At 34.4% G+C, this 11,217-nt stretch overlaps 1 protein-coding gene across 1 annotated transcript in view; it reads left to right on the forward strand.

Moving 5' to 3' along the window:
* The window catches only part of KCNU1 (potassium calcium-activated channel subfamily U member 1), a 145,528-nt gene that overhangs the window by 34,739 nt on the left and 99,572 nt on the right, over positions 1 to 11,217 (forward strand). The window contains exons 11-14 of the mRNA XM_073902636.1: positions 2,871 to 2,976; positions 4,019 to 4,101; positions 5,243 to 5,312; positions 8,110 to 8,270. Of these exons, the coding sequence (XP_073758737.1) occupies positions 2,871 to 2,976; positions 4,019 to 4,101; positions 5,243 to 5,312; positions 8,110 to 8,270 (420 nt within the window). The remainder of the gene's footprint in view (positions 1 to 2,870; positions 2,977 to 4,018; positions 4,102 to 5,242; positions 5,313 to 8,109; positions 8,271 to 11,217) is intronic.

The following is an 11,217-nucleotide window of genomic DNA, read 5'->3' on the forward strand; positions in this document are numbered from 1 at the left end:
ACTACTTATGACTAAATTAAGCAGAAAGAAATGTATAAATAGATATTATGTAGCTCTCAAAACTTTCAGAAGAGCCAGATAACTAGGCTTAGAGAATATACAACATAAAACAGTAATAATGTGATATTTATTTTATGTATATTTATATTCTAGGTACTTGATATTTTCTGATATTACTGGAAATACTGTCTTATTAGTTACTTTTTCTAGTGGTTTGCTTTTGGTATAAAACACAGAAGTGACTTTTGTATATTAATCTTCTATCTATCCATATTGCTAAATTTCTCCATTACTGAAACCTTTTTTTGTGGTGCTGTTAGGGGTTTCTATGTAAATAATAGTTTCAAATTAAGATAGTTATTTCCTCCTTTCCAATCCTCCTGTGTACAATTTATTTTATTTTCTTATTGTACTTGATGAGACATCAAATATAACATTAGCAAAAAAAGTGATTATATCTTTTCTTTCTCATTTCAAAGAAAACTTTTCTAATATTTTGTCATTAAGGACATCCTTTTTTATTTTAAAGATATTCCTTATTGGGTTAAGGATATTCTCTTCTATTCCTCAAATACCATGAACTGTGTTTCTTAACTGTGAAAAGATATTTTTTATAACCATTTTCTCTGCATCTGAGATGACTCTGTATATATTTTTTTACTTTTAATTTGTTGATGTGGTAAATTACATTAATAGCTTTGGAGTTATGGTTATTTTGACTTTGTAGTATTAGCTGGATACTTTTCCCTTCTAATATCTTCGAAAGACATTGTATAAAAAACGGGATAATTTGTTGCTTGAAAGTATAGTAGAAGATACTGTAAAATCATTTAGAACTGGTGGACTTTTTGTTTTGTGGAATTTTTGTTTGGTATCTGTGTGTGTTTTTTTTTGTTTTGTTTTGAGAGCTTTTAAATTATGGCTTAAATTTCTTTAATAGTCATAAGACTAAACGAGCTTTATGTTTCCTTTAGAGTGAGTTCTGAGAGGATATATTTTTAGTAATTTGTTTTGTCTGAATCTTAAAAGTTGTCGCATTTGGTTAGCTGTAGTATTCTTCCACTCTTATTTTTATCTCTACTTTTCCTGTAGGTATTTTATCTTCTTCATTCGGTATAATGAATTAAATTCCCTATATTTTTGTCTTCTCTCTCTCCCCATCGATTTTACTACAGCTTTACCTATTGTATTAGTTTCTTATTGTTTGTTTGTTTGTTTTTTTCAAAGATCCAACTTTTGGTTTTGTTGATCTTTGTTTCATAATTTCTTTTCTATTTCATTCTTTGCACTCCTATTTTTATTGTCTCTTTCCTTCTTATTTCTTGGTTTTATTCCAATATTAATGTCCAAAGATATAAATTTCTTCAAAAGCATTGCATTTGTTGTATCCAAAGGTTTAGATGTTTAGTGTTTGCAACATGATTTATTTCTAAGAATTTTATAACTTCCATTATAATTGCTTCTTAGCCCATGTGACTTTTAGCAGTCTATTTTTTTAAGAAATGAAGAATTTTTTTGTTACTAACTTCTAACTTAAAATGTATTGTGATCAGAGATCATAATACGTATGACAACTTTTTTTTGTAGTATGTTGAGGCTTTCTTTATTGTCAAGTAATTTATCAGTTTGATAAATATTTGTGTGTTCTCAAAAAAAATTAGGAGTATTCACAATAGCCAAGGTACAGAAACAACCTAATTTAAATATCTATTGATGTATGAACTTATAAAAATATATATATACACATACAATGCATACATGTATATACATACATATGTATACATATACATATATACACATACATATGTATATACATATATATACATACACACACACGCACACACACAGTGGAATATTATTCAGCCTTAAAAAAGGAAACCCTGTTATTTATGACAACATGGATGAATCTGGAGGGCATTATGCTAAGTGAAATAAGCCAGAAAAATACAAGAATACAAATACAAAAAAAAAAGTCAAGCTCATAGAAGCAGAAAGTAGAAAGGTGGTTGCCCGAAGCTGGGATGCAAAGGGAGGACATGGAAAGGGGTTGGTAAAAGGGTACAAATTTCCAGTTTTAAGATGAATAATTTCTGAGGATCTAATGTATAATATAGTAATTAAAACTAGTAACATTATATTATGTAATTAAAATTTGCTAAGTGAGTAGAACTTAAATGTTCTTACCCTGAAAAAAGGTAACCATGTAAAGTGATGGATGCGTAAATAAAGTTAATGGGAAGAAGCCTTTCACTATATATGTATATATATATATATATATATATATATACACACACATACCAAATTATCACATGATACCAAATCATAACATGATACATTTTATATGGCTCTCAATTTTATTTGTCAATTATACCTCAATAAAGGGAAAAAAGAAAAAAAAGGACTTAGAAACATCAAACTTGACAATTTTTTTTGTTTAATCAATCAATAATTGAGAGAGATATGTTGAAATCTCTCATTACAGTGACAATTCATCAATTTATCTCTAGTTTTGTTAATTTTTCTTTATATATTTAGAAGCTATTTCATTAAATTCATCATTGTTTTAAAATGCTATTGTTTAAAATATCTTTTTGAATGATTGAAATGTTTTTGTTTTAGCATCCTTAGTAATTCCTTTTTTTAAAATTTTTGGACATCAATGTGACTTGCATTTTTTCATATCATAGTGATTGACTAGGTCTGAGCTTCAGGCCCATGCCTGGAATAAGGCTAGTATGGATAAGTAAGGGAGGATGGATGTTTTCCTAATGGAAATTAGGAGTTCTTTTAAAGACACTAAATAAATATAACAATCTCTACACCATATTCAGGCATCTTTTTACATCTTTGGTACTACATTCTTTGCCCAGGGTCCCTCCTTCCTTGGAATTAGAAACCATATTTAAGTGCAACATGGCCTATACAACTTTTATTTCTGGATCTGCACTTAAGTGGGATGATCTGAGGCGTGTTGCGGTAAGAACTGGTTCTTTTTCTTCTTCTAGTTTCCCTAAGCTGCAACAATTAAGATCATAAGATGTATTGCTGTTTTAAAAGTATTACTCCAGATACTTAAATTGAAGGAAAATAAGACTTCCTCAATTTTAAAAACTGATCATAAAGGAAATGTAGTAATTGGTCTCTAAATCCTCCTTGACAGATATCAAGCAGAACTCACTGTTTACATACACTTACATTTATTTATTTCACTAGATTCTCTATCTAATGAAGTTTTATTTTATCAGTCTAAAAAATCTGAAAAAGTTATGGACAGCAAAAGTGTGTTTAATCTTACCATCCAAGTAGGATCATTAACAGATGACAGATTTCCCAACTTTTTCTAAACACACTAATATGCCTTCTGATAGAAGAAACATTAAGGAAAATAGCAGAAATCCCATTAAGGTGGGAATAAAAATAATGAGCAATACCTAACCATCTAGACAGCTTTCAATTAAGATCAAAGCCAGCTTCCCCCCATGTTTTAGGTTTTACAGAATCATATAAACCTAGGGCTTCAGTTTTTAGAATCAGAGATCTATAAAGTTAGCATAAAGAATTGAAATAAAAAATGACAGACTCAGAATAAGCTTTCTCTTTCCCACAAGTTGGTATTACAAGAGCCACTTCAATAATTTCCTAGACCCTTAAGATTCAGAATCCACAAATATTGAATGCTTACTTTGGCCCAAACGTACTTCCAGTTCCCCCATTCTTTGCGTCCTGAACACATAAATATACAGGCAGTTGCTTAAAAACTTGATTTTGGACAATAGGAAAAATATAAGTATGCACTTTCCCCATTTTAAAGCAGTCTTGCATCTTCATTAGAGACTGTTACAGCATCTACCGGACTCTGATCCTGATGTAAAGACATCCTCATCACAACTCCTTCCCAAGAGTGTTCTCTTTCTTATGGGAAATTTTACTATAAAGCCATAGGAAAAACCACAGGGGGCACAGTAGAGCATTCCCCATGAAATTAACAAGGTGGCTGCTGTTTAATCTTGAAGAATAGGTGGAATCTGCAGAAGCATGCCTGATTATAGCCAACCCTTTGTGCAGTGATTCCCATGCTGAAGACACTTCAAACATTATGAGGTAAGAACCTAAGAACCTGGTACTTTGTTTTATATGCTTCAATGCTGGTTTTATTTCTACCTCTTTTAAAATAAAGCCTAGTGCAGTGGACTAAAGAGGAGAAGATATCATCTGTCACAGCACTAGGTTCATCCTATTCAATGTTTCTGCCTTTTTTTTTTCTCCCAGAGGCTATGAAGATGTAGGAATAAGGAAGTAAAAAATAGAGTATTCTGAGTATCTCTGTGCTTCTCCACATACTTTCCTAAAGTTTCTTATGGATACTATTTAAATTGAAAAGGCAAGCATACAAATAACTGATACCTGTTCAGATAACACCATTATAAATAACATCTTTAACCCACAAAAAATAAAGATGCCATTTGTGATTGGTGAGCCCTGTTTGTAGACTTTACTTATTGGGGTTTTTCCTCCAGTAGTTCTGCTGAAATATGTGTATCATTTGGTATAATGTGCTTGTGATTATTGGAAAGTATCTTCAAGATGACTAGAGTTGGGTTAACTGCCTTTAACTATGAGCTGTCTATGAGCAGGAGCTTGACTTGTAGTAATGGCTTCAAACTATCATTGTGATGGCAATGGCATTGTGCCTAACCCAGATGAACTCCTGGTCCCCAGAGCATAGTAAACATACATAGCTGAAGGTGATTCTACAAATAGCAAGAAACAGTTGAGAATGTATGCTCTGCATAATACAGTGCATATGAGATAGACCTTAGTTTCTTAATATGTATAATGAGAAAGTTGAATAAGATAGTCTATGAGCTGCTTCATGTTATGGACAGAAATTCAATCTCTTGTTTGTTTGTTTTTTTTTTCCTGTAATTCCTGTGTTTGAGTTTGAAGGCTAAGATACATGAAACTGTCTATTTCCTCCTCAAGAACTGGTTCCAGAAGACCACAGTCTCCTAGTACCAAGAGCTAACCTTTTCCTAGATTTCATTTACTAAATCACTAAAACAATAGCACTGTTTACTGTGTATGTTATTAAACAGAACATTTTTAGAAAACAACATAACAGTGAATTTTATGTATTGTTTTATTATGCTTACCCACATATCAGTTTAATTCTGAAATTAATTATATTGCAAAGCCATTGAATATGGCACATCACTGATGAGCATATTTGTTATTTATGTAGGGTTCTCTCTATCAAGAACTATAACCCTAATACCAGAATCATCATACAGATACTTCAATCCCATAACAAGGTATGGTAACATTCTAGTCTATCTATTATCTTCTTCTTTTAGTCTATGGAGTTAAATGACTTATTTCATCTAAGTAGTAAAACTTATTAATTTCTATAATTAATAGACCTATAGATCTACACTCAAAAAGTTTTTCCAACTACAGGTGAAATTTGGAGTCTCATTAAGATTGTTAATCACTTAGGGGAACCTGGGTGGCTCAGTCGGTTGAGCGTCAAACTCTTGGTTTCCGCTCAGGTCATGATCTCAGGGTCCTAGGATTGAGCCCCACATCAGGCTCCATGCTCAGCAGGGAGTCTGCTTAAGGATTCTCTCCCTCCCCCCTTATCCCTCCCCCTGCTCATGTTTTCTCTCTCTTGAATAAATAAATAAATCTTTTAAAATATTATTAATCACTTAAAAATGTAAATTCATAAAGAAGTATAGTTTCATACTTTAACAGCTGCTGCCTGAGAGTCTAACTTCCAGTCCACCTGAATCTAGGTGCTGAGATCCTTTCCTTTGGGACATTGACAGCTCTGGACATACCCTCAACTACTGGGAGCCCCTAAAAGTGAATTAGGCTGATTAGACAATTACAAAGGTTTGAGAGACAACCAGAAGCTATGTCATGGTTGAACAATAAGGTTCAACTCCTAGAGAAGGCCATTTCTTCAAAACTGAGTGAGGTGGCTGTTTTATCTAATGCAGAATTTCAGGGGAAATGAAGAAAGAGAGGAATATATTCTAAATGAAAGAATAAGATAAGACCTCAGAAAAAGACCTTAATGAGACAGAGATGAATGACTTACCTAATAGAGAGGTCAAAACAGTCATAAAGATGCTCACTGAGCTAGGGCAAAGAATGGATGAAGAAAGTGAAAACTTCACAAAGAGATGGAATATATAAGAAAGTACCAAATAGAAGTCACAGAGCTGAGGAATTTAATAACTGAATCAAAAAATACAATAGAGGAGTTCAACAGCAGACTAGATGACGCAGAAGAATCAGCAAACTTGAAGACAGGGTAGTGGGACACACCTAATTAGAGTAGCAAAAAGAAAAAAGAATGAAATGAGTGGAGATAGCTTAAGAGACAATGTCAATTGCATTATAGGGGTCCCAGAAGGAGAAAACAAAGGGGCAGAAAACATATGTGAAGAAATAGTGACTGAATACTTCCCTAACCTGGGGAAGAAAACAGACATTCACATCCAGGAAGCAGAATTCCAAATAAGATAAAGTAAAGAGACCCACACTAAGACTCATAATCAAAGCATCAAAAGCTAAAGACAAAGAGAGAATCTTAAAGTCAGCAAGAGAAAAACAACTTGTAACGTATAAGGGAACCACCATGGGGTACCTGGGTGGCTCACTTGGTTAAGCATCTGCCTTGGCTCACATCCTAATCCTGGGGTCCTGGGGTGAGAGTCCTTAGGCTCTCTGCTCAGCAGGGAGCCTGCTTCTCCCTCTCCCTCTGCCTGCCGCTTCCCCAGCTTGTGCTCTCTCTCTCTATCAAACAAATAAATAAAATCTTAAAAAAGGGGGGGGGAACCACCATAAGACTACTTAGCAGATTTTTTTAGCAAAAACTTCACAGACCAGAAGGAAATGACCCAATCTATTCAAAGTACTGAGAGAAATTTAAAAAAGACTGCCAACCCTGAGTAGTCTTATCTGGCATTGTTGTCCTGCAGAATTAAAGAAGCGAGTTTTCCATACAAGCTAAATCTAGAGGAGTTCATCATGACTAGGACTACTTTACAAGAAATGTTAGAGAAACTTCTTAAAACTGAAAGGAAAGGGCATCAATTACTAACACGAAAAGATACGAAAGTGTACATCTCAATGGCAAAGGCAAATGCATCATAAAATTCAGAATAATCTAATGTTGTAAAGGTGGATTAATCACTCATGAAGCTAGTATGAAGGTTAAAAAAAAAAGTAGTAAAAGTAACTATAACTGTGATTCTTAGGGCTACACAAGGCCAGAAGCTATAAATTGTGATATCAAAAATAAAATGTGGGAGGGGGGATAAAAATGTAGTTTTAGAATGTCATCATACTTAAGTATAGATTGTTATAAAAATGAGTTATATAAACCTCATAGTAACCATAAAGGAAAAACCTATAGTAGATACACAACAAGTGAAGAGGAAGGACTCTAAGATCTACAGAAACTCATCAAATCACAAAGGAAGAGAGCAAGAGAAGAAGAAAGGAACAGAGGATTTACAAAACAGCCAGAAAAAAATTAACAAATGACAATAGATACATACCTATCAGTAATTACTTTAAATATAGATAGACTAAATTCTCCATTTATATTTAAAGAAAAAGGGATATATATATAAAAAAATATAATATATAATAAATATATATGCTATAAATATAATGGAATTTTGTTCAGCCATGAAAAAGGAAATTCTGCATTTGCTACAGTATGGGTGGGCCTTGAGGGAATTATGCTAAGTGTAGTAAGTCAGAGAAAGACAAATACCATATGATTTCCCTCATACATGGTACTTTAAAAATTAAAAAAAAGGGGGGCACCTAGGTGGCTCAGTCGTTAAGCGTCTGAACCCAATTTTGCAACTCTTACTATTTTTGTTTTAAAAAATGGGAGCAGTAGACTACTCACAATTTTTTTAAAAGCTGAATTTGTTCTTATCACTTCCACTGACGTGGACACAATAAATGCTTTCAAGTAAATGCTTTCAAATAAATGCAAGAAAGACATCCATTCAGAAAAAAAAAAAAAAAAACTTTGAATTGTATTTCTTCTTAATGTCTGACCTACTTTCTACCATGAAACAGGTTTTTCTGCCAAAAATCCCCAGCTGGAACTGGAATACCGGAGACAACATCATCTGCTTTGCCGAGTTAAAACTTGGCTTCATCGCCCAAGGCTGTCTGGTGCCAGGCTTGTGCACCTTTCTAACGTCTCTATTTGTTGAACAAAACAAAAAGGTGACCTTGTAAATTGTTGTTGAATCTTGGCTTTTTCCCCATATCCTTACATGTTAGGATCAGACATAGAAAAAAAAAATTGAGGAAGGCAAGAAGGCCCCAAGAAATGAGATATGACTTCCACTTGAACTATGAGAGGATTGAGTGGTCTAGACGGAAGTCCCAGGTACTGCACTGACCTTGAAGAAGTTATTGATCTTATTCTTGTCTAAGAATATTTATCTGCAAAATAGAAATCATAGCTTTGCTCCCTACCTGTAGTCTACAATGTTATGATTATTCAATATTATTGAAAGCAGAAATATAAATAAAAATAAAGGTTATATTATTAGTGGTAAATCATATATTTAAATATAAATTAAATATAAATTAAATATATAATTAAATATATAATAATTGATAAATAATATATTCATTGAGCAAGTAACAATTCAAATCAATTTTTCAGGTTATTTTGGGGACATTCTATACAGTAATAACAATAGTCACCACATATTGAGTACCTACTATGTCACTTATTTTAAATACATTATGTTTCCCTTTGATAATATTTCAAGGTTGAATCACAGTAATGGGTCAGTGAAGCTAACCAACTTGATCATATAGTGAAGTTAATGAGTAGCAGAGGTAGAATTGTCTGACCTAATGTCTTACCACAATGCTTGATGCCTAACCTACTTTCTACCATGAAACAGGTTTCATGGGTATCTACTCACAATCTCCCACATCAGGTCCTCTGATACCTTTGAGACAAAATAAGTGGTTCAAAGGGACTGTTGGGATGACTGCAATAGCACAAAGTACAGCCTTCGAAATGCCACCCACATGAAATGGTCCAGGAAAGGTTCCAACCCTGAGCTGGACCCAGTATCACGTTGTCCAGAGGCTCTCCAGAGAATGACCTTTCCTCTCCATTTATTAGGAGTCTACATATGCCTTCTCTTATATTCAATTCCCTCTTGGCCTTCCTTTACACTTTATTTCCTTCATTAATAAATTTAAAAAACTTTTACATCTTTTTTGGTTTTGTCCCTGGTACTATCTAAAAAAAATAAAACCAAAAAAATGAGCCTTGATGCCACTATAATGAACCTGCCTTAGCTTTCTCTTCCTGCTCACTGTTTATGGCCTCAAAAAGTGCTTGTGAGGAAATTGTCTCTGCCTGTGCTGTGTACTTATAAAGTGCAAGATAACTGTTCTGCCAGATTGTTATACATGTATACATGTACAGTGACTTGCTTGGGCTCTCCATGGAGTCTCCAACCAAGACAATGGAATTTGTAAACTGTCGCCACTCTGGGGGTTTGAATCCATCACTTTTCATCAAGTCTCAAGGACAGGTATGTTTGAGAGGGTGCTTCCAAAACGTTAATTGTGCATACAAATCCCCTGGGGGTCTGGTTAAAATGCAGATTCTGATTCCAAAAGTCTGAGTAAGACTTCATTTCTGAAAAAATCTCCTGGGGTGTCCAGGCTGCTGGTCTATGGACACTTTAAAGACTGGAAAACATTAACAGGAGTGAATGATAGTTGTATCATAGTATATACAGTCTATATAATAACAAGATAACATCCATCGTGATGACTCTGATTTTAATCTCCATGGCTGGAGAAAGTAAATGGAATGAGAGCTCTCTATGAAGACTTCATGTGTTTCATGGAAATAGAGGAGGAAGAGATTTGAAACTAACCCTATATTATGTTGTTCTTCTTTCTGTGTAATCTAAAGTTGTAGCCATCTCACTGAAGATGGTCATCTGTCAATATTCATCATAAGAAGGCTTTTGGGGGGGTGCTTGGGTGGCTCAGTCAGTTGAGCAGCTGCCTTCAGCCCAGGTCATGATCCCAGGGTCCTGGGATCGCGTCCCGCATCGGGCTCCTTGCTCAGCAGGAGCCTGCTTCTCCCTCTCCCTCTGCTTGCCACTCACTCGCTTGTTCTCTTCTCTCTCTCTGTCAGATAAGTAAATAAATAATCTTAAAATTAAAAAAGAGAAGACTTTGGGATATAGGAATTGTGAGAGATTTGTGGTTATGATATTTTTTTTTTTTTTGGAAGTGAAGTCTAAAACCCACTTTCAGAAATCCTAAACTAGGCAGGGACAGGGTAAGATTTTTTTAATGCTATACTCATAGCTCTGGTGTTTTAGATTCTGTAATAAACAATGAACTTAGGATTAACAGCTAGGACTCCAGTGTCTTATGATTGATTTTTCTCGAATTAGACACTCACTTTCTCTGTCAGTTTCTGCATCAATAGAATGAGAGTTATTCATCTCATAACCTGATTTTTCTAAGTATTACGTTAATATCTGTAAAACTTCCAAGTACTCAGATTCAAGACCTTGGATCGATGATATGTGTTTCAAGAGCATTTCCAGTTGCTTTAGGCTTAAATTTAGATTAGATCTACACCAACTGACATACTTGAGCTCCCTTATTCTACTATCTAAATCCAAAATCCATCTTATCGTCCTATTTCCCTTTCTAATCTTAAAAAAATGAACACAGTAAGTCTTCTCCATTTCTATCATTTTTTTACCCTCTTTCAAAAACTGAAACATTTACATTAGAAGCAGTAAGCCCATTTTTTTAGTTATAGAGACTTGAATAGGGACTCCCAGTGAAGTGAGTGCTCCTCAATAGAGAAATTTAAGAAAGTGGGTGGGAGAAGATAGGAGATTCAGCTGAATCTTGGAAAGGGGACTGCAGGGCGAGTGCCTGGATTGCTTGATACAAGTAGTCCTTTTTTGTAAGGCAGGATATTTTTTTCTGTGTGTGTGTGTGTGTGTGTGTGTGTGTGTGTGTGTGTGTGTTGTGTTTTCTAAACCACAGGCTGGCCATCTGAGGAGTATTTCTGAACCGGCCTTAACCCTCCACAGCCAAAGTGTTTCAGAGCTTATAGAAATTCCAGACATTCACCTGGGATTCTGGGCTTTAAGAGGACACTGCCCTGCC

Source organism: Callorhinus ursinus, unplaced genomic scaffold, assembly GCF_003265705.2.
Source record: "Callorhinus ursinus isolate GAN/ISIS: 27379988/994484 unplaced genomic scaffold, GSC_fseal_2.0 scaffold17, whole genome shotgun sequence".
Classification (NCBI taxonomy): Eukaryota; Metazoa; Chordata; class Mammalia; order Carnivora; family Otariidae; genus Callorhinus; species Callorhinus ursinus.